Source organism: Mustela nivalis (genome assembly GCF_964662115.1).
Source record: "Mustela nivalis genome assembly, chromosome: 5".
Taxonomy (NCBI): Eukaryota; Metazoa; Chordata; class Mammalia; order Carnivora; family Mustelidae; genus Mustela; species Mustela nivalis.
The window spans coordinates 82,651,225-82,675,422 of record NC_139024.1 but is presented as its reverse complement, the minus strand read 5'-3'; the positions used below and the strand labels follow the sequence as shown (position 1 = coordinate 82,675,422).

At 39.2% G+C, this 24,198-nt stretch overlaps 1 protein-coding gene across 4 annotated transcripts in view; it reads left to right on the top strand.

Moving 5' to 3' along the window:
• STK38 (serine/threonine kinase 38) overlaps nt 1–24,198 on the top strand; it is a 41,582-nt gene that overhangs the window by 5,685 nt on the left and 11,699 nt on the right. For 2 of the 4 annotated variants that reach the window (XR_014312217.1, XM_082732226.1), the window contains exons 3-7: nt 11,879–11,930; nt 12,846–12,968; nt 14,747–14,830; nt 18,462–18,585; nt 20,901–21,055. Coding sequence is in view for 3 of the 4 variants with exons in the window: in XM_082732226.1 (XP_082588352.1) it covers nt 11,879–11,930; nt 12,846–12,968; nt 14,747–14,830; nt 18,462–18,585; nt 20,901–21,055 (538 nt within the window). In the remaining variant the exon portion in view is untranslated. Of the gene's footprint in view, nt 1–11,878; nt 11,931–12,845; nt 12,969–13,386; nt 13,484–14,746; nt 14,831–18,461; nt 18,586–20,900; nt 21,056–24,198 lie in introns of those variants that run through there. The other 2 variants (XM_082732227.1, XM_082732228.1) reach the window with 2 other exon arrangements.

Here is a 24,198-nt window from a genome sequence, read left to right as displayed (position 1 = left end):
TAGAGCATGCAACTCTTGATCTTGGGGTTGTGAGTTTGAGCCCCACATTGGGTGCAGAGGTTACTTAAAATTAATTCTTAGGGGAAAAAATTCCACAGTAGTATAAAAAAATTAATTGGGCCAAATCCTTGGATTCATTGTTAAGGCAGAATGATGTAACGGAAAGAGCAGCCCTTACGGAATCAGACCTGGATTTAGAATCCTGCCTTTATCATTTAGGAGCTGTCTGTGTCTGGAATAAGTTCCTTAGTCTTTTTTTTTTTTTTTTAAGACTTTTTATTTATTTATTTGACAGAGAGAGAGAGATCACAAGTAGGCAGAGAGGCAGGCAGAGAGAAAGGGGGAAGCAGGCTCCATGCTGAGCAGAGAGTCCAATGCGGGGCTGGATCCCAGAATCCTGAGATTATGACCTGAGCCGAAGGCAGAGGCTTAACCCACTAAGCCCCCCAGTTTCTTAGTCTTTCTGTGTATCAGTTTCCTATCTGGAAAATGGGGATAATACTTTCCTTGCAATATTGGCTCTGGGGATTATACATAACGAATGTGAGTCACCACCATAGTGTTTCTCACAGAGTAATCACTTAATCACTTGGCACCTGTTGTTATTGATCCAATGTACACTATTCATGTAGTAATTCGTAATTGAAATTTTATTCCCAACATTTTATTATGAAAATATTCAAATGTGCAGAAAAACTGGATTAATATGCTGAATATCCTTTTATACATTATCTAGATTGTATAATTGTCATTCATTATTGTATTATGTATTCATCTATCCGTCTCTCTATCCATTCATTAAACCATCCTAATTTTTTACTTGCTTCAAAGTATGTTGGTGGGGCACCTGAGTGGCTCAGTTGTTAAGCCTCTGCTCAGGTCATGATTGCAGGATTCTGGGATCGAGCCCCTCATTGGGCTCCCAGTACAGTGGGAAGCCTGCTTCTCCCTTTCCTGCTCCTCTTGTTTGTATTCCCTCTCTCCCATCTCTCTCTGTCAAATAAATAAATAAAATCTTAAAATACACACATACATACAAAATATGTTGGAGGTGTCATTATGTTTTACTTCTGTAATATGTCTGTGCTCACTCGCTCGCTCTCTTTATATATATCTCTGTATCTCTCTCTCTCTCTATATATATATATATATTTTTAAGAGAGTGAATTTTGCATATGGTGAAATGCACAGTCTTCCTCTAGTTGTGTTTTTTCCTTTTTTTTTTTTTTTTGTAAAGATTTTATTTATTTATTTGAGAGAGAGAGAGAAAGAGCACAGAAGGAGAGGGAGAAGCAGACTGCTGCTGAGCAGAGAGGCCGATGCGGGGCTCGATCCCAGGACCCTGAGATCATGACCTGAGCAAAAGCAGAGGCTTAACAACTGAGCCACTCAGGCGCCCCTCTTTTTTTTTTTTTTTTTTGATTTATTTGACAGAGAGAGAGATCACAAGTAGGCAGAGAGGCAGGCAGAGAGAATGGGAGGAAAGAGGGCTTGCCAGTGAGCAGAGAGCCCAATTCGGGGCTTGATCCCAGGACCCTGGGATCATGACCTGAGCTGAAGGCAGAGGCTTTATTTAACCCACTGAGCCACACCCAGGTGCCCCTTCTTCTTCTTCTTTTTTTTTTAAAGTAATTTCTACACATAGTGTGGGGTTCCATCTGAAATGCACAATCTGAAGGGTACCAGTCAATGAGTTTTGACAAATGTATATACCTGTAGAACTTAAACTCCTATCAAGACTTAGACCATTACCATCATTCCAGAAAGTCCTTTGCTTTCTGGAGACATTCCTCCAAACTCAGGCAACCACTGTTGGAATTTTGTTTCTATCATAGATTTTGTTGGAATTTTGTTTCTATCATAGATTAGTCTTGCCTGTTCCATATAAATGAAGCATGTAAACAGATTGATGTAGTAAGTACTCACTTGAGTAAGGCATCTTTCACTCAGCCTGATGTTTTCAAGGTTCACCCATGTTGCTATTGTGTCAGTACTTTGTTCTTTTATATTGCTGGGTACCATTCTGTTTTCTAACTATACCTCTGTTTTTACATTCTTCTGTTGATAAACATCTGGGCTTTTTTGAGTTTTGGGCTATTTTGAATGAGCTTCTATGAACATTTGTGTATAAATCTTTTTGTGAGCATTTGATTTCAATTCTTGGGTAAATAATATTTAGGAGTGGAATTACTGGACCATAAGTATACATAAGTGTATGTTTAGTTTTATAAGAAACTGCTAGACTTTTTTCCATAATATCATCAGCCTTGTGTGATACTTCCAGTTGCTTTACATTTTTGCTAACAAAATGTCTGTGTCCCCCCCCCCCCCTTTTTAAGATTTTATTTATTTGAGAGAGAGAGAGTGAGAGAGCATGCATGAGAGAGAGAGCACACGTGCAGGCACGTGCTGAGGGGAAGGCGGGGGGAAGAATCTTGAGAAGTCTCTGTGCTGAGCTTGGAGACCAACACAGGGCTCAATCTAATAACTCTGAGGTCATGACCTTGAGCCAAAGTCAAGAGTAGAAGGCTTAACCTATGAATCATCCAGATGCCCCTCCTGTTCATTCTTTATAGTGTCTTCAGATAAGCAGAAATTTTAAATTCCGTTTTTAAATTAGAAATCTAATTTGGCAATTTTTTTTTCTTTTTTTTTTTTTTTAAAGATTTTATTTATTTATCAGAGAGAGAGAGGGGGAGAGAGCGAGCACAGGCAGACAGAATGGCAGGCAGAGGCAGAGGGAGAAGCAGGCTCCCTGCTGAGCAAGGAGCCTGATGTGGGACTCGATCCCAGGACCCTGGGATCATGACCTGAGCTGAAGGCAGCTGCTTAACCAACTGAGCCACCCAAGCGTCCCGGCAATTTTTTTTTATAGTAAAACTTTTCTGCCCCCAAGTCATAAAGATATTCTTTTGTATCTTCTTCAGGAAGTTTTATAATTTAGTTTTTACATTTAGTTCTATGATCCATCTTGAATTAATAAGTGAGTGAGATGGGGGTTGAGCTTTATTTATTTATTTTTGTTATGAATATGCCGTTGTTTTAGTACCCTTTGCTGCAAAGATTTCCTTTCCCCATTAGATTCTTTGGCACCTTTGTCAAAAATCAAATATCATGTAAGGTGTGTGTATTTCTGGGTTTCTTTTTTTTCTTCCTTTCTTTTTTCTTTCTTTAAAGATTTTTTTAGGTAATCTCCACATCCATTTTGGGGCTTGAACTTACTCCCCCTAGATCAAGAGTCACATGCTCTATTGACTGAACCAACTAGGGCCCGATTTCTGGGTTTTCTGTTCTCTTTCACTGATCTTTTTGTCCCTATGGCAGTATCACACTTCATTACTCTAGTATCGTGGTAAGTTTTGAAGTCATCTAGTTAGTGTAAGTCTTAAATTTAATTGTTTTGGGTTCCCCCCCAAAATTATTTTGGATATTCTAGGTTCTTTGTATTTTTATATAAATTTTAGAATCAGCTTGTCAATTTCTAGAGGAAAGCTTGATGGGATTATGATTATAATTGAATCTATAGACCAGTTTGGGGGAGAACTGACATCTTAACAGTATTGAATCTTTGATGCATGGACATGCTATATTTTTCCATTCTCTTAAGTCTTTAGTTTTTCTCATCAGTGTTTTGTAGTGTTTAGTGTGGGGATCTTACATGTTATTTTTTTCTTCTGTTGCTAGTATTTTGGGGTTTTTTTTTGATGCTGCTTTAAGTGGACATTTAAAAATATTTTTCCAATTATTTGCTTCTAGTATATGGAAATAGAACTGAATTTTGTATACTGACCTTAAATCCTGTAGCTTGCTAATTTATTTATTTTACCAACTTCTTTTGTAGATTCCTTAGGATACTCTGTATAAACAATCACGTCATATTCAAATAGAGAGTTTTACTTCTTCTTTTCCAATCTATACACCTTTTCTCTTTTTTTCTTTCTTTTTTTTTCTTATTAACATATAATGTATTATTAGCCCCAGGGGCACAGGTCTGTGAATTGTCAGCTTTACACACTTCATAGCACTCACCATAGCACATACCCTCCCCAGTGTCCATAACCCAACACCCCACCCCCGGCAACCCTCAGTTTGTTTTGTGAGAGTAAGAGACACCTTTTCTTTCTTTTTCTTGCCTTATTGGTTTGGCTAGGATATCAGGTACAATGTTGAATCTAAGTGGTTGAGACTAGAGAGCTTCGTTTTCTTCCTGATTGAAGGGTGAAAGCACTCAATATTTCACTCTTTGTTGTGATGTTACCTGTAGGTTTTTCAGGGATGTCCTTTGTAGGTTGGGGAAGTTTTCTTATGTTCCTAGTTGGCTGAGAGTTTTTAACTAGAGTGGATGTTGAATTTTGTCAAATAATTTTTTTGCATCCCCTTCTGCAACATTGTTTATTCTATTAATATGATGAATTACAGGGGTGCCTGGGTGGCGCAGTCGTTTGGGTGTCTGCCTTCAGTTCAGGTCATGATCCCAGCATCGTGGGATTGAGCTCTGCATTGGGTTCCCTGCTCCACGGGAAGCCTGCTTCTCCCTTTCCCGCTTCCCCTGCTTGTATTCCCTCTCTCACAGTCTCTCTCTCTGACAAATAAATAAATAAAACCTTTAAAAAAATATGATGAATTACATGGACTGAGTTTTTGCATGTTAAACTAACCTTGCATTCCTGGGGTAAAACCGTCCTGATCATAATGTATTATTCTTTTTTATGTTGCTAGATTTGATATGCTAATATTTTGATAAGGGCTTTTGCAGGCACATTTTTCAAGAGGATGTAACTCATGATTAGACTTTAAATATGCAGAGCTGTATGTGGAATAGCAAAATATTGTACAGCTAGCTGCTGCTTATTGAAATAGACAAGTGCCTGTAAGTGCCCTGTTTAGGAAGATGGGGAATTCAAAAATAAATTTGCACAGTGTATCTGTAGGCATGCTAGTGGAGATAGATAGCTCTTTTTTTTTTTTTTTTAAATTTCTTTTCAGCGTAACAGTATCTATTGTTTTTTGTACCACACCCAGTGCACCATGTAATGCATGCCCTCCATAATACCCACCACCTGGCTACCTGGCTCCCCCAACCTCCCACCCCCTGCCCCTTCAAAACCCTCAGGTTGTTTTTCAGAGTCCATATTCTCTCATGGTTCATCTCCCCCTCCAATTTCCCTCAACTTCCTTTTCCTCTCCATCTCCCCATGTCCTCCATGTTATTTGTTACACTCTGCAAATAAGTGAAACCATATGATAATTGACTCTCTCTGCTTGACTTATTTCACTCAGCGTGTTCTCTTCCAGTCCCATCCATGTTGCTACAAAAGTTGCATATTCGTCCTTTCTGATGGAGGCATAATACTCCATAGTGTATATGGACCACATCTTCCTTATCCGTTCGTTCGTTGAAGGGCGTCTTGGTTCTTTCCACAGTTTGGCGACTGTGGCCATTGCTGCTATAAACATTGGGGTACGGATGGCCCTTCTTTTCACTAATAGATAGCTCTTTTTAATACAACCACTCTAATGAAATCAGAGTTTCTGGTGTTGTAGTCACAAAACAAATACTCTGAGTTCTGATTAAGTTACTTCTTTTATTTATTTAAAGATTTATTTTTATTTTAGAGAACACACAAACATGAGCAGGGAGAGGCCCAGAGAGAGGGGGCAAGAATCAGACTGTATTTAGCATGGAATCGGATGTAGAGCTTTATCTCAAGAACCTGATATAATGACCTGAATCGAGACCAAGGGCCAGATGCTGAACCAACTGAGTCAATCAGGCACCCCAATTTATTTATTTATTTTAAAAAGCTTTTATTTACTTATTTGAGAGAGAAAGAATGAGCATGTGTGTGAGCTGTAGGGAGGAGAGATAATCTGAAGCCAACTCTGCGCTGAGCACAGAGCCTGATGTGGGCTTAGTCCCACGATTGTGAGATCGTGACCTGAGCCGAAACCCAGAGTTGGATTCTCAACCAACTGAACCTTGTTTTATTTAATAATAGTTGGTTTTTAATCCTACTGGCTCTGCCTTATGGTTCATTATTAATATATTATCACATTCTCTAGGAACAATATGACATATGGTTTTGTTTATGTTATTAATAAGTGTTATATCATGGTGGCACCGGGTGGTTCAGTCCTTAAGTGTCTGCCTTTGGCTCAGGTCATGATTCCAGGGTCTTGGGGTCAAGCCTGGCTTGGGCTCCCAGCTCAGCGGGAAGCCTGCTTCTTCCTCTCCCACTCCCCCTGCTTGTGTGCCCTCTCTTTGTGTCAAATAAATAAGTAAAATAAAAAAAAAAAGAAAAAGAATTGTTAGATGGGGCACCTGGATGGCTCAGCTGATTGTGTCTGACTCTTGATTTCAGCTCAGGTTTTAATCTTAGGGTTCTGAGTTCAAGTCCCGCATTGCCTACTTAAAGAAAGAAAAAGAAAGGAAGGAAGGAAGGAAAAGGGAAGGGAAGAGAAGAGAAGAGAGAAAAGAAAAGAGAAGGAAGGAAGGAAGGAAGGAAGAAAAAGGAAAAAACCCAAGCCTATAAGAAATGGATTTTCAGGCTTTTTCATGTTATGGGTGGAAATGTCATAGAACCTTGATAAACAAGCAGAGTCTAAATAATATGAGACAATGATAAACATTTTATTATGAGTATATCACTAGTATGTGATGAGTGGTTTGAAATAAGTATTGGGCTAGTAAATTTTGAGATTAGGTTATATAAATTTTTAATATATATGCCTTGTCTGGATTCCTTTAAAATCTCTAATATTTATTCCATACATATGCACCTTTTGCATTGTTCCATTTATAGTAGAATACTAGGTTATATTTGAAACAAAGTACTTAATGACAGGGGAGATGAAGCCAAAGCCTAGAGGTAGAAGAAAGAAGAAAAATCATTTAGGAATGCTTTCCTGTATAGAAGTAGAATATGAGAACATTCAGTGAGTTTAGAAACATTATAGCAAGTTCTATTGATCTATTTATAAACAATTAAACCCCCTAAGTAGGGTGTCTGTTTGATGGTCTCCTGGTAATGCTACTGGTAGACTATCAACTGAACCCACTCAGGAGTGCAAGTTTATCTTCTTCATTTAATCTTTGTTTTGCCTCTGAGTGTAAGGTTATCTAGTTATAGCAATTCTTCTGTTCTCTCTCTTATGTGATGCTAGGTATCCAGTAAATATTGATGTTTGCCGAATTATTCATACAAAAAATAATTTATAGCAATCTGAAATCAAAACAGAAAGCTGACATTTTTTTCTTATAAAATATTCTGTGTTGTTTCTGTTCTTCATGAATACTATTTCAGTGGATTAATTAAAGCCACAAAAATCCAATTTAATAGGAAGTAGTGGTATGCTTCCCTCCTCTCCAGCCCCCAAGTCAAATAAAAACTTTCCTACAGGGACGCCTGGGTGGCTCGGTTGGTTAGGCAGCTGCCTTCGGCTCAGGTCATGATCCCAGCGTCCTGGGATCGAGTCCCATATCGGGCTCCTTGCTCCGCAGGGAGCCTGCTTCTCCGTCTGACTCTGCCTTCCACTCTCTGCCTGTGCTCGCTCTCGCTCGCTCTCTCTGACAAATAAATAAAATCTTAAAAAAAAAAAAAACTTTCCTACATTTTACCCACTGAGAACCAGCACTGTCTGCTACTCCTTTTCGGTATTTTTTTTTTTTTTTTTAAGATTTTATTTCTTTGGGAGACAGCATGAGAGGGAGAAGGTCGGAGAGAGCAACAGACTCCCTGTAGAGCTGGGAGCCTGATGTGGGACTTGATCCCTGGACTCCAGGATCATGACCTGAGCCGAAGGCAGTTTCTTAATGAACTGAGCCATCCAGGTGCCCTCCTTTTAGGTATTTTTACCCAGGTTTTCTTGTGTCTGTGTTTGGTCTGATCTGATACTGAGTTGCAATATGTGATTATTATTAGTGAGCAAGTGTCAGTATTATTTAAGTCCCAGAGATGAGCAAGTCTTGACCTTTGAATGTTATTCACTGACTAGATACATCAGTCAAACCAAAGTAATTTGTTGGATTTTTTTCTTTTTAAGAGAGCGGTAGGGAGGGGCAGAGGAAGAAGGACAAGCAGATTCAGCTCCAAGCGGGGAACTGACTCCAGCATGATCTCATGACCTTGAGATCAAAACCAGGAGTCAGACACTTAATCTACTGTACCACCCAGGAACCCCAATTTGTTGAGATTTTTAAAAAATCTGTGTTAAATTCATTTTTAGGGTATTTCTTGAGAATTTTCTGTTTTGAGCATGAAAATGACAGTGATTATTTCTGTACTGTTTTTCCTCATTTTTAATTTTTCATCATCATTTCATTGATTTTCATCATCATTTCAAATGAGAAATATTGTCTGGTCAGCTCTTGTAGAATTCACTAGTCCTTTTCTCCTATCCCTGCAGCCTCTGAACCAAGCTGACCAAGCTGTGCTGTGAGGTGAATTTATTTATTTATTTATTTATTTTTATTATTTTTTTTAAAGATTTTATTTATTTATTTGACAGAGAGAGATCACAAGTAGGCAGAGAGAGAGAGGAGGAAGCAGGCTCCCAGCCGAGCAGAGAGCCCGATGTGGGACTCAATCCTAGGACCCTGATATCATGACCTGAGCCGAAGGCAGCGGCTTAACCCACTGAGCCACCCAGGCGCCCCTGTGAGGTGAATTTAATATTAGCAAAGGGGGCTAATTACACACATAGTCATGTGTCTGCACATTATTACACACTGTGATCCCTCCCCCCATCCGCCATTTGGCGACATACATTTTATAAAGTTGCTGTGTACAAAGCACTATTCTTCGTGGAGAAGGAGGATTCAGATATGAACCTTGCCTTCCAAAAATCTTACTGTCTTCTGTGAGAAGTGAGCTCACATGCAAATTAATAGAGCTCCTGGAAAGTAATGAGGTGAGGTCGGGTGTGGCCTCTAAGCGTGAAAGTGGCCAGTCTCTCTCCCAGAATTCTTCTGGGGAACATTGAAGTTGTGTGGAAGAATGGCTTCGTCAAAGGATCTTTGATCAGAGACCAACCAGTGGAGGGGCCTGCTCTTCTTTTTCATTATGAACACTTTTAAACACACACACAGAAAGACTAATAAAGTGAACTCCCATAGTCAGCCCTCAGATTCAGTAATTATCAAGATTTTGTTAAATTTGTTCTATTTTATTTTTTCTTCCTGTTGTGTTTTAAAGCAAATTTCAAACATCTGTCATTTCAGTCCTTTGTACTTAAGTGTACATCTCTAAAAATATGGCCATTTCCTTGTATAATTACAATGCCACCATGAATCTAACAAAGTTAACAGTAATTTCTTGGTGTCATCTCACAGAGGTTGTCACTTGTAAGCCTCATTTCAGGCTATCCTTGCCATTTTGAGTGTCTTTAAGGTCTTCATTGGCTTAGACCCAATGAATCATTACTATGGATAATTCTGCATGATAGGCTTTTTCTGGATACTTTTTCTAATGGAAGAATCTGATTGTGTTCAAGGAGTTGATTCTGATAACTTTACTCTCAGGTAGGTTCAGAAAGCAATTTAATAATTTACACTTGCAGTCAAGTTACTTCTTAGTTTGAATCGAGATTTAAAATATAGTTAGAAGCAGCCATCTCTAGAACACACATTGTATGATAGCACATTGGACTTCTAGCTCAATCTGGTGTGATCGTTCAAAAGAATACAGTCAGAAAGTATGATGATGTTTGATATTCGAGGCATAAAAAGAGCTAACCATGGTTGAGTTATTGATGTTATCTTTGATTTTTTACTCTTCTCTACTTCAACTAATTAGCATATATTCCTGAAAATGCCAACAGTAAGTACAGCCTTACCCCTTCAATATACTTGCAAACAAAGATGCATATCACAAAATATTCTGGAAACCCAGAGAAGTAGGCAGGCTGGAAGCCACGGAAGTGCTCCCCCCATCCCCCCAAGAGGGTCAGAGTAGAGCTTTTCACTTCCTGAGAGCTTAGACTCAACTTGATATATATCATCTGATACTGTAGACTTGTAATATGATTTCTAACATGCTTTTAATTTTAACTAATTTCTGTTATTGCAATAATTATTTATTGACCCAAATAAAACCCATTATCTTCTTGTGGTCCTTTCTCTGTGTTTCCCTTTCTCATTTAGCAGCATCATTATCCTCCCACACAAGGAAGTCTAAGATTTTTCCTTTGACGCCTCCTGCCATTTAGTCATCTTTATAGTCCCTCTGTTCACTGCATTCTAGGTTTCCAGCCCTTGTTCCAGATCTGGACTCCGTATCTGAATCATTATGAGAGCTTTTAGTTTGCTTCAGTCTTTGTCAGTTACTTTCCCTGCCAGTCTTTCAGCTCCTTACTGCTGGCTGTCATTTTAAAATAGAAACCTCTTCACATCACTCCTTTACACACAAACCCTTGGAGCTCTTAGTTGTTTCCACACTAAGAGCCAGGCCTTTCAGTGTGACATTTGAAGTGCTGCATGCCTCCCTGCATTAGACTTCAAGGTATTGCTTCATGTACTCCCTACTTTCTTTCCTTTTTTTTTTTTTTAAAGATTTATTATTTATTTTAGAAAGAGAGATAAGAAAGAGAGACAAGGTGCATAGTGGGGAGAGGGAGAGCAAGTCTTAAGCAGACTGTGTGCCTAGTGCAGAGCCTGACTCGGGGTTGATCCCATGACCCTGAGATCACAACACCAGCCAAATATCCAGAGGCGGGCCCTCAACTGACTGCAGCACTCAGGAGCCCTATATTCCTACTATCATTCTTTCCTGTCCTGCCCACATCGCCTGTTACCTGAAACGCTGATAAGGAAGGGATAGAGACCCCAGCCAGCATGCTTTCACTTACTATGCTGAAAAAAATGCATGTTGTATAGAATTAGTTCTGAGGAAGTTTTTCTTGTTTCTTTTAGTTCTATCAAATCAATATGAGACTGTAGATAAAAAATATTCTTGGATACAGTTTTTAAGGTTTAATACTCCAGGAATTTAGAGTCTTAAGTTTTTTTGTTTTTGTTTTTTTTAATTTTTATTTATTGGGCAGAGATTACAAGTAGGCAGAGAGGCGGCCGGGGCGGGGTAGTTGGGGTAAGCAGGCTCCCCGCCGAGCAGAGAGTCTGATGAGGGGCTTGATGCTGGGACCCTGGGATCACAGCCCGAGCCAAAGGCAGAGGCTTTAACCCACTGAGCCACCCAGGTGCCCCTAGAGTCTTTTAAGTTTTAATAGTGGTGACAGTCACCTGTTTTGATCATTCCTGCCTCTCCCCTTGAATCTCTGAATTCTGCCTTTACTGTTGTTTATTGCTCTTTGCTTATGGCAGGGAGGAGCAGGAAGATATAAAAATAAAAGAAGTGAAGTTCAGTCAGGGAGAGAGAGAGACACCCTGATAGAAGAGGTTATCAAACACCAGCTGTTTGTGGTTTGTTTAAGGGGGAAATACTTGAAAAAAGAGAGAGAACTTTTCATTTTGAAATAGGATTCTTTCTTGCATTAACATATGGTCTTTTTCAAAATGCAGAACTAACAAAGGGTGGGAATCTTTTCACTTATGTTAGTAACTGTAGTTTTTTAAAAAAAGATTTATTTTTGAGAGAGCACATGTGTGCACAAGTGGTGGGGAGGGGAAGAGAGAGAATCCTCAAGTAGTCTCCACGCTGAGCGCAGAGCCCAATGTGGGGCTCCATCTCACAACCCTGAGATCATAACCTGGGCTGAAACCAAGAGGCAGTAACCCAACTGACTGTGCCACCCAGGCACCCTGTAATTTGTTGTTTTAATGAGCACTTGAGATTTACCTGTTTTTACCATTAAAAAAATATTGTGTTTATATGGACTTTTCAGAAAGGTATTCAATTGTTATTTCAAATATCTTTATTTTTAGACAAAAGAAGTTAGAGAAAGTGATGGAAGAAGAAGGCCTAAAAGATGAAGAGGTAATTCATATTGGGAAATTTTTCCTTGAGCCCAGCATGGCAAATCTTGTTCAGCAAGTTGTTAGCCTTGGTACATAGGGTGCTTGGCTTAGAGGAATTTATGAGGGCTGATGTATTTCTGGATTTAGGTACTCATGCAAAGGGAGAAATTCATTACTAAGTATCAGGGAGAGGAAGATTTATCTAGACACAGTTGTAATAAATTAACTAGATTTAGAATTCCAAGAAAAGAAAGAGATGAGATCACATTAAAATTAAAAAACAACAACAACAGATTATAGCATACTTATGGAAATCACAGAAAAGTCTCGATAGGAGCGGAGCAAATTTCTGAAATCATTATCCAGGCAAAATATCTCTTCAGATGAGTCCTCCCAGTGTCTACTGATGTGGTAGGAGAAAATACAGTTAAGAAACTATTCAAGGAACTGAAAGTGGAAATGCCTTCAAAAATAGGAATGAATCATAGAATTCAGGAAAATGGTGAAAAATACTGAAAACTTGTAGGAAATATAGAGCATAAGATGAACTCCAATGTATAAAAAAAGACTAAACCCAGAGGGAAATTAGAGAAAACCCTATACCCTTTTATTTTATAGAAGTTTAAAGAAAAATACTGATTGTTTATTCTTCCTTCTTTAGAAAAGTTAGGATAGTTGATTGCCAAACTAGGTTGGTCAGAGTCCTCAGAGGAGGCACTTGTCTGTTCGGTATGGTTTGGTTATTGTGTCCCCAAAGGCTATGGTTTGGTTATTGTGTCCCCAAAGGCTGGCGAGGAGAGATGTGACTTCTTAAGGGTTCAGAAGGTTCTACTTAGTCCGCTTGATCCTGCTTTCCCATTCGCAATTAAGACTGCTATGAAGTTGCAGTTTCAGCTCCTCCCCTTCCCAATTTCTCTCTCCCTTTAAACATTAGAAGCGTTTGAGGAGGTCAGCGCATGCACGGAAGGAAACAGAGTTTCTTCGTTTGAAGAGAACAAGACTTGGATTGGAAGATTTTGAGTCCTTAAAAGTAATAGGCAGAGGAGCGTTCGGTGAGGTAAAAAACCACAGCTATTTATCAGATATAAAAACACCACACAACTCTGAAGCTGCTGACATCCCGTGAGTTCTTGATTGTTGATAGATCTGCAATATGGGGTAGGTGGGTCAGGCATGCCAGCCCCACCTCGTAACTGCTCCATCTGTCCTTTATTTCCCCCTCCACTGTCCCAGGTCTCTGATTGTTCTTCTGTTTTGCCAGAGATGGTGTTGATGCTCTTAAGTATTGATCTAGAGGGAGAGTTGAAAGGTAGAAGAAATCAATACTTATTATCTACTGAGTGCTTCTCCCTTACAATCATGACAATAACTCATTTTATGGATGATGAAATTAAGACTCTGGGGGGATATATAATGTTCCATTGTCACACAACCAGTGAGCAGCAGTACCAGAAGTTGGGCCCAGGAGTTCCTGATTTTTTTTTTTTTCTTTTTAGTTTTTAATTACTTGGTGCTCATCACAAGTGTGCTCCTTAATCACCATCACCTATCCCCCCACCCGCCTCTCCTACAGTAACCATCAGATTGTTCTCTGTAGTTAAGAGTCTGTTTCTTGGTTTGCCTCTTTCTCTTTTTTCCCCCTTTGCCCATTTGCTTTGTTTCTTAAAGGAGTTCCTGAACTTAAAGCTCTCGCTTTTCCTAGGATCATATTGCCTCTCCAGGAACAAACTAACAGCATATCTCCACCTTTCTTCCCCTCAGATTGCTATTGCTCTAATGATGGCCCTAGGAAACAGAATTTATAAGAATGGGTTATACAGGTAGTGGTAGAGAGTTAAAAGCATTTGCCACTTTATCCCACCTGGTCCTGTAGACGCATCCTGCTTAGTCACAAGGGCAGTCTGTTGGGGAGGGTTTGAATGAGCCCATGCAAGGTCATCTTCATTAAAGGAAAACACCCAAAGTGAACGGCTTACTGATGCAATAGTTTCATTAACTTTGTATAAAAGGAGCAGCATATTATTAAAAAGCCATACCTAGGGGAAATGTGTGCAACGAACTTAGAGGCACAAGTGAAAGATTAAATTGATCCCTCAGTGTTCAGAATCCCTGTTGGCTTGTGGAGAGAGGGAAAGGTACAGTACCACGTGTAAAAGGGCTTTCTGTTCAGGGAGGAAGGGACATGGGACTCAGTCAGGAAAAACTGAAGAAAGTGCAGGGAGAAGAAAGCTTACTTATTGGGGAAGGGGGTGCGGTGCGGGGGGGGGGGGTATGCAGGGACTTGCCAAGAAGTTTGTCTTTGGATTTGTAGGCCATTAGTCTTCTTTTCATCATAAAATTACCTGTTCTTTCTCAAAACATTGGAAGATAAAAAAGAGAAAGGAAAACTGCAAAAACCCCATTTCCCTAATTATACATTTTAGGGTTTTTTCCCTTCTAAACATTTTTCCTATGCATGAGCTTTTGCTATTGTATTAAACATTGTTGTCATCACTTCCTTAGGGTTCTGAGCTGATTGGATGACATTTACCTTGGGTGTAATGAGTCCTTAAGTTTGAAAGTGAGGGTTTTAAATTAGATTGATGTGTTCAGCTAGGGAGCCAAAGCTGTTCAGATGTGGAGATGTTTGAGAATGTTTCCAGGGCTGACTTCATGGTATATAATAAATATATCCATTTTGGAACATTAAAAGGCACTTTTTTCTGCTTTGTTATTGCTGGCTGCTTATATTAATATTGTAATACTTTTTTTGGTTTAAATTATTTCTTGTAGTACATGAAAGCGCTAGCTTGACATTGTGAACTTTTGACTCGGCATTTCTTTTATAACTTTTAGGTGCGGCTTGTTCAGAAGAAAGATACAGGGCATGTATATGCAATGAAAATACTACGTAAAGCAGATATGCTTGAAAAAGAGCAGGTAAACCACAATTGTAGCAGTGATTTTAGTCAACTTATAAAATTTTTTGTTATCTAAAACTGTTCTTTTTGTTTATTCAAAATGTATTTTCTTATTACAGTTTTCTTTAGCACTGTCATGTGTGAATATACATATAATATTACTTTTCTTTCCCAACAAAGAAGCAGTTACATATATCTTAAAAGGACAAGTACTGCCTTATGTTGTGTGGTCTTTTAAAAGTTGAAAACCTATTAGAAGCATCTGTTGTTTGTGTCTCCCAATTGATTACAAACTGTGCTTGTCAGGAGGAGCCTGTTTTTGAGGTCACACTTGCTGTGGTAGCATGTTGCTACTGAATGCTAAGAGAAATTGTATATATATACTTTGGAACTGAGACTTGGGAACCAGAATTTGGAATTTGGAATCTAAAATGTGTCTTACTATGCTTCATTCTGTACCCTCAAACCAAAGTTGGGTCTTCTGAGTAGCTCGTTACTACCCAAGAGAGACCAGTCTTCTTTCTGAATGAATTTGAAAAAAATCTAATGCAAACGGCAGAGCAGTGCAAATTCTCTTTTAAGGATTAAGAGCACTTTCTAAAACCTAAACCTACTTTGAATAGAGATATATAAGATGAGAAGTATCTTATGCAAAATAAAATTTTTAATATTGGATAATATATTAAAAACAAGAATGCTGTATTTCTGTAAATCTAATTTCATTGAGCAGTTTGCTTAAGAACAGATTGTAGTGGGTGATGCCTGCATATGTCCTGTAAAGGATCAGATGTTCCAGGAGGGCAAAGAGAGACCCTGTGGCAAGGAGAGCTCTGGGTGTAGAGTGCAAGAGCAGGAATGGAGAGCAGCTCTGCAGCCAGTCCCTTCTGCCTCTTGAGACATGATCGTTGAGGCTTCTCTGCCTTTTAAGTTTCAGTCACCATTTGGAGTTTTTATTTTCTCTTCAATTTTCATACACTACCCATAAACTTAGAGTCGCAGGAATTTTGGTTGAGAGTATCAAATACCCTGGCAGTGAACCTTCAGACATCATAGCTTATGCTAATGCTGGCTCCATTCAGAATGCTCAACAGCCCTGTTTATGTGTTATCTAAAATTAGTGTGTGGAATGGGTATAGGCAGTGAAAGAGTTTCAGTTAGTCTTGAAAAATGAAATGTAAAACTATATTGATTAGTCACTGTATTTTGTATTTCGTAAGTAAAGTTTATTTTTACAAGACCTGTTTCCTATAGTTTTTTAAAACAAAGGCTTTTAAAACATTTCTTCATCAAACAATTAGTGTTCAGAATCACATTGTAAAAAGAAGTGTGCATGAGGACTTTCCCTTATTGATCCTTCATAGCGTGTGCCTGTTGCCCAACAGGGTCACAGAGGACAATCCCAAGCATAGGGTGTAAAAATAGTTTTTTGAATATTGTACTTTCTTCAAAATCATTTTCTAAAGTTCTCCTACATGAGAGTAGAGGGGCTTTCTCTGAGAATGGGATTTTAAACAATGCATTAACTGAATTGTTAGCTCACCATGCTGCTGGACTCTGTGGGTTTGATCTCAGGGTGGTCCAGTTAAAGTCTCTGGCCCCACACGCTGCCTGGATCAGCCATTCTGAAGCATAGTTTGTGTCGGGTGTGACAGGAAGTAGACCAGTGCAGATCCATCAACTTTTGAGTGGGCCTGACAAAGTTTAGATTCAGAGCCTCATTTTTTGTAGGTAGAGGTGCCTACATTTGTTGTTTGCTTTTACTAAACTGAAAAGGAATTAAAGCTACTCACTGAGAGTTCAGGTTGTTATCCTGATCCATAGGGTGGAAATTTTTAAGGATAATAAATTTTAGAGGATAAGAGACCAGCATTTAGCTATTTTTTTTTTCATGTTTCTCTTACATTGCAAAGGAAAACCCCAGTTGTGATGCCAGTATCATATTAGGATGGGACAAAATATACACTTTTATCTTTGCTTTTCTAGCACTTAGGGGAGCAGCTAGCATTTAGCTCCCTACCCCATTATATATTTACAGAATAGGGAAAGGGAGCCTCTGATGTGAGTTGCACCTCTGGTTCTTCCCTCCCTGACTCTGTATTTACCTGACTCCACTCTACTCTTGGGGTTCCTAGCTGCTGTTTCAGCCCAGGAGGGAAGGGCAAGGTATGCACAGGTGACCTAGAGCTTTCCCCTTGGCAAACAGAGAATGTGGCAGTCACCATTCTGTCCTCCAGGGTGACTGATGAGTGGTAGTAGTAGTCCCTCCCCTTTTCTTTGGCTCCCTGCGACAAGTAAAGTAAAGGCCTTCTCCGCAGCCAGGAGAGCAGAGGCAGGGGGAGTTTGACTTGTATGGTCTTCATGTCCGCTAATGCCCAGGGCTTGGCCTCAGCTGCAGTCAAGCAGGTGGCATTGTTACTCAGTTTCTTCCTGATTTCCTAACACTGTTCCTTACCACCCTTTTCTTCGGTTTTCCACCTTCATACCCTAAGTAAAGATGTACGAAGTGGAAATTTTCTGCAACATTGAAACTATTTAAAAAGTTCCTAAACAATTTTAGTAGAGCCTTGGAACCGAAATCTGTAAACTCAAGTGCCCTGAGGCCTGCAGAAAGAATAAGGCAGCTTATGTGTAAGATGGGAGAGGGCTGGGAGCTGCGTCCAACTGGAAGAGCAAGTGCCTGACTTTGTTAAAGAGATTCCGATAAAACAAGCAAGCAAATAGAACATCGTAGCAAATAAAACAACAACCAGGGGCTGAGTTTGCCACAGAAGGGCAAGTTTGTGAGCTTTAGTACATCTTTACCTCCAAACATAGAGGACAACTCAAGCCTCGCAGCATATGTTAAGAGCAAAACCTCTACTCAAGGATTGGACTGGGTCTTAATAAACATAGACATGGATGAACCCAGCTTTGCATCTTATAACACTTATGTAAGGAGGGGTTGGGATTTGATAACATGCAGTAGTGTTTTGATTACTATTACATATTTGAAATAGATAAGGTAAATTTGATAATAAAATATTATTATAATGAAGTAATTCTGCCAGTTTTCCCAAATTTTTGGCAACTTGGTCTCCTTAGCTAGATAGTTTATAAGAGCAGAAAACTGGAAATACCAGAAATTTGAATCCGTAACTTCTCTTAGATGTTCTTATATTCAATTTAGTAAGAACTGAGCCCTTACTCTGTGTGCAGCAGTGAACCAAATGGTGTGGAGTAGTGTTCTAGAACTGTCAACCAGGGCGCTGTCCTTGCAGATAACCTTGAAGATCCAAGGCAAGACTTGTTTAGAGAGTCTCATCTCGGGGACTTCTTTTTGTCTTAAAAGGTTATTGGGACAAAAAGCTGTGCCAAAGAATGGTAGTTTTAACTAATCAGAAGTTCAATTTCTAGCACTGCGAAAGTTGCCGTTTGCATTACAGCCATTCATTGTGTTATTTTTTTAAGCCTTTCATCACTCAGGTGTTCATGACTGAATACCTTCAAGTCAAATGTTTTCCGTTTTGAGTTCTTAAGTTTGCCTGAGCACAAATTAGATCTTTTACGTCATCACAATTTAATACTCAAACAGTATTTAAATTGTTTAAACAAATATACAGTCGAATAAAGCAGAGCAAGGCTTGTCATTAATCAAATGCGTATACCTCCAGGTTGGCCACATTCGTGCGGAGCGTGACATTCTAGTGGAGGCAGACAGTTTGTGGGTTGTGAAAATGTTCTATAGTTTTCAGGATAAGCTAAACCTCTACCTAATCATGGAGTTCCTGCCTGGAGGTAATTACTTGACGATGAAAGGTCATTTTTCCTTTTTGTTCTGTGATTTCTTTCACTCTCACTTCAATTAACCCTCCTTTCTACTTTTAACCGTGCTCACAAAGTTGCTTTCTGTATCTTTTTTAGGTCTGTAAAGGAGGTCAGTAACCTGTTTTGTGCTGGGGTGCCTTTCTACAATTCTTAGTGCCATAAAAGTAACCTTCTCATTCATTCTCATGATTTCAGATGGACATTTCTTTCTTTTCTTTTTCTTTTTCAATATATAGGAATAAAATAGGGACTCTGCCTGCTCTCCTGTCAGTGGGAATCATGTATAATCAATTACTCAGGTGACCGAATTGAAGCTATTACATTCTTTGCTTCAACTTTTTTGTTTCTTTTTCTGTAACTTGTATTAATAAGGAGTGACTTTCTCATTACCTATATTAGTAGCCAGAAACAGTTTCTCATTTCTGAGATTTCAAGTTTTATATAACTCAGCATGTGTATCTCCTAAGACTGCTCCAAAGTGAACCCATAACAGAACATACCATCTGTTCTGGGGAACACAGTCTGTTTGCAAGTGAGCAGATGAGCTATGAGCAAACCCTGGTGGGAGAAAAAAAAGAAAACTTTTTCTCTTTTTGGTTCTATAACAAAGCAAATACAACTGTGGCATAATATTTTTATCCTGTGATAACCTTTCTTTAGATCTGGGGTCTTCAATTTTTAATGAACAGTTAAAATGCAAGTTAGGAAAGAGTCTCCTCATTAGGAGAAACTTTTGAACATTTAGATGCCAGTTCTTAAATAAGAATAAGAATCGGCTCAGTCCCCAGCTCCTTGACACTTGTCTCCTCGAGCCTTACATGCTCCATCTTCCATAGCTCCTCATGTCTCCTGGACCCCGCCCTTTGCACTCGGTGGAGCTGGCCTGCAGAGCCATAGACCATCTGCCTTGAGCTCTCTGATCATCTGGGCAGACTCGCACAGGTGAGGCCACCGGCTATTCTCCTGGGCCACAGCGCTAACGCCACACAGCTACCCTAGAGCTGGCCTGAGTACACCACCCCCATGTCTCTGGTGTGCCTCCAGATTGAATATGTAGCTGCCAGGAGTGATTAGAGAATCCTGTTTTTTAAGTCTTGGTTCAAAAAAAGAGAGCGTTTTAATAAATGGTTTGAGTTTTGCCTGAGTGTTAAAATATCCCCTTTTTCCAGGAATATAAAAAAATTCCCCCAAAGTTATAAATGAAATAAAAAAAAAAAAAACCAGCATGATGCTCTATTAAAATCAGAGGTTTCTTTCTCTTTTCTTGTTTTCTGACCATAAGTGGCTTTATATGGAATCTAAACTGAATCTTTCCTGTTTCTCTTAGCTTTAAACTTCTTATACATATTTTCTTTGCTTTGCTTTTGTCTGACCATTGAGTTAAGATCAGAATCTTTTTCTTCGCCATTTTATGTTGCTGGTATTAAGCAGAAATAGTTAAATTTTGACTTTGCTGAAAACTAGGGAGTTTACCTTTTAACTGCTGGAATACTGATAATTGTGTCATAAAAGTTGCATAAAGCATATTGGTGTATATTTAACTACCTATAATAAAACACTGGAGAAAATACTCCACTGATCTTGGGAGGTGTTCACCCTGTACTTGGGGAGGCAGCCATTACATATCCCAGGAGATAGCATTTTCAGTTTCTTTTTAGCTTTTATTGACTTACGCTCTGCTACCTAAATCCCATCTTTTTACTTGTTTATGTTCAAGTGTTTTGTAGGTAGAGACTGGAGAACTTGTTTTCTGCCTCCTCATATATTTACTTTTTGTTTAGCATTTTGGCCTCTGTCTACAACAGGGGCAGTATAACCTATGTGGAAATGCCATTCGGTTCTAGGGATAGAGAAGTTCACAGGCAAAGTGAAAAATAAAGCAGTTTTCCTCCCAAGTTAAAAAAATTACTCTAAGCAAATTGTGCGTGTGTGTGTGTGTGTGTGTGTGTGTGTGTAAAAGAGACAGAGAAAGAAATATCCTTTTTCTCCCCTAAGTGCAGTGGAAATCACTGCTCAGTGGTCAGCATCAGATTAGGTTAAAAGCATTTTGCTCTCTGTGGCTGTGTATTTTACCTTTAAGTGTTAGAGACTACTTCCCATTTCCACCCGTAATGGCAGTGTGGGGTCAGTTTCTGGAACACAGAAGAGGCCTGTTTAGCACTGCCTTATGTAGGCAGATAGGGAAGACCTTCTGAAAACTGGCACTTACTCATGTATTGTTGTGTGTGTGTGTGTGTGTGTGTGTGTGTGTGTGTGTATGGTGGCTTGTGTCTTCTTGTTTCCAGGGGACATGATGACCCTATTAATGAAGAAAGATACCCTGACAGAAGAGGAGACTCAGTTTTATATAGCAGAAACAGTATTAGCCATAGACTCCATTCACCAACTTGGATTCATCCACAGAGACATCAAGCCAGACAACCTTCTCCTGGACAGCAAGGTATTGTGCTAGGAGAGTAGCATGCTTGATGTGTTTCCTCATCTGAGCAGTCTCTGCTTTCACACCTGTACCACTTGTAATCGTATTAAGGGAGCCAGGAATCGCCTTGTGTATTCTTCTCTCTCTCTCTCTCTTTTTTTTTAACAGGTAAGTTTGCTGTTACTTCCCTTCTCTGAAAGGTGTATGACTCTATAATTTGATTGAACATTCTTCTGAATAATAAAGGACCTTTTTGAAAATGATTAAGAGGAAAATTGATTTAGAAGCTTATTTTATAATAAAGCCAAAGATAGTCATCTTTTCCTAGCATATAATTAACTCTACTAATGCATCACCTATTGGGAACCCCTCTGTTGGGCAACCTTATTAGGAGGAACCCAGCCAAGAAACAGGAAGTAAGGCAAACAAAAACAACAATAGCAGTCCGTCCCAAAGTTCAGGTTCCAGATCATTTGCCCTCTGCTTAAAGAAGAGTCATGCTCACCCTCTGTACTGGTCTTATTGTATTTTTCTTTAGACATGGAAATGAGTTCACTTGCTTGGTTCTTAAACTCACAGCAAATAAGAAGAGAGTCCCTGTGCTGCTAGATTGCTGGCTGCTCCTTGGCAAGTCTCCCCACTGTCCAGACCTCATGTACCTGTAAAGTGAATATATTGATCCAGAAAAGCTCCAGAGTCCCTTCCAGCTCTAAAATTTTAGGATGTATTGTTCTGTTACACAGAATTGTTGTCTGGGCTGAACTCTTCTTTTACATAGAACAGTGAATTTAATTCTTAGGGTATTTTTCTTTATTGCCATTTTTTAAAAAGTTATATTTATTTAAGTAATCTCTACACCCACTGTGGGGTTTGAACTCACAACCCCGAGATCTAGAGTCACATGCTCCACTGACTGAGCCAGCTCAGTGCTGCCTTTTGATAATTTGCTTGTGATCTTTGAGAAACCTGAGCTTTTGGTATATTTTCTTTAAAAAAATTTTATCTTTCTATTTTGAGGTGGCAGGAGATTTACCAAATAATTTCTGGTTAGTAGCTTTTTTCTTCATAAGAATAATGTGTATACATAGTAGAAAATTTGAACAGTATAAAGAGTTATAAAGAAGAAAAATACCTATAACCTCATCATTCAAAGATAGCTACTATTTTGGTACAGTATCTTCAGTACCTCTTCTCTTTGTGTTTATAATTTATATACAGTTAATATCCCAAAAGTAGCTTGGTATTCTGCTTTTAAAATGTTAATGTATATAAAGTTAATTTTCTATGTCATTGTGTTCAGATATACTTTTAATAGAGCAATGGCCCTACTTTATGTGGTTGGGTTCAGATGCCCTGGTCCTGTACTCTGGGTGTCTTAGTGCAGGCTTAGTATGAACCCCATAGTCTATGTGGAGGTCCAGCAAACATCTTGAAGGCAAAGAACTTGGGGCCTCAGTGTGGCTGAGGAGAAGTCGGGAGCTTTTTTAGGTGCACATTCTCTGTCTACAAGATGCTTGCCCAGACTTGTAGAAAAATGTTCTCACAAGCGAGCTTATTTAGGTGTTCAGCTATGCAGATTCTAGAAGTGAAATTAGATGTTTTGAGTTCCTGCTGCATACTTAGGATAGCTACAGAATTCCCTGAGAATGTAGGCTTCAATAGCATTTGCTTCAGGTAATGATTTTTAAGACACATTCCTTTCTTAGAGGTGTCCAGGTGAAGTCTGGTTTTGAGAACTAGAATTAAACTCTTTTCCTTGACTTGTACAACAAGTTACTTGCAGATCTGAAAAAAATGATGCCAGGTTAGCAAGCTCAAAGCTGTCTTCATTTGGCTGTTTACTTTGTTGTGCATGCACCTATGTATACACACACACACACACACACACACACCCCGCCAAACATAATGGAATTTCTGTAAAACGAAACAATATAAAACCTCACCCATCTGAGCAGTGCTTCTGTAGACTCCTTCTCTATCCTGAGAAGTTTATATGTTAAGGCCTAAGGATGTCCTGAAGGAATGTGGTATGGAAAGACCACAGATGTTGAAGTTACCAGGACTTAAACCTTGGCCACACCACTTCTAATTATGTGATGTTGAACAATGTAGATCCCTGAGCATGAGGATTTCCTTCTGTATTTTTGGCTTTATTTCCTTACTACTTGAAATTTTATCACTCCGAGAACACTTGCCTCTTTCTCAGGACTGCTTATGTGCCAGGCACTAGGTTAGGAGCCTTACATGCATTAATTCTCTTCGTTCCTGCCAGGAAGAGACCATTATTTCCATTTTCCAGATGAGATCAAGGGGTTGGAGAGGGTAGGTAATCCTGGTTTGGAGAAAAGGGACTTGAATTGATTTCTGGCTTTGGTTCTGCCATTTCACCAGCAAGCCATTTAATGAGTCTGAGTCATTGAAGTGTGGCTTAAGAGTTATAAATGAGATGACACATTTAAAACATGAGGCTTGGCTCAGAGGAGGTGTAAGTGTTCCTTGAAGAGACTGATAAAGCCAGACACTTAAGATTAAAATATAGTATAGCAACATTTGTCAGGAACGATGCAATAACATTGATTCTCTGTCTTTGGAATTATTTATTTCTTGGCTGTATCATAAACAATTTAAGAGGCAAAGTTACATGAACAAAAATTTGTTCATTTACTCATTATTTCACAATCATTTATTGAGACTATCCTCTGTACCTTGCATGGTTAGGGTTGGGAACACAGACTCTATCACAGGGGTCCTTATAATCCACATTATATGAGAGGGAAGAATTTGAAATGGAATAAGATCCAGAATTGGGATGATGGTTAGGTAAAAAATGATGTGCTAAGTCATTTGAAAAAAAATTTTTTTTTAAGATTTTATTTATTTATTTGAGAGAAGACAGTGAGAGAGAGCATGAGAGGCCAGAAGGTCAGAGGGAGAAGCAGACTCCTCATGGAGCTGGGAGCCCGATGCGGGACTCGATCCTGGGACTCCGGGACCGTGACCTGAGCCGAAGGCAGTTGCTTAACCAACTGAGCCACCCAGGCGCCCTCATTTGAAATTTTTAAAAAGATTTTATTTGAGAGGGAGGAAGAGAGAGAGAGCACGTGAGTGCAAGAGCAGGGGGAGGGAGAAGCAGATGCCTGGCTGAGCAGGGACATGGGGCTGGA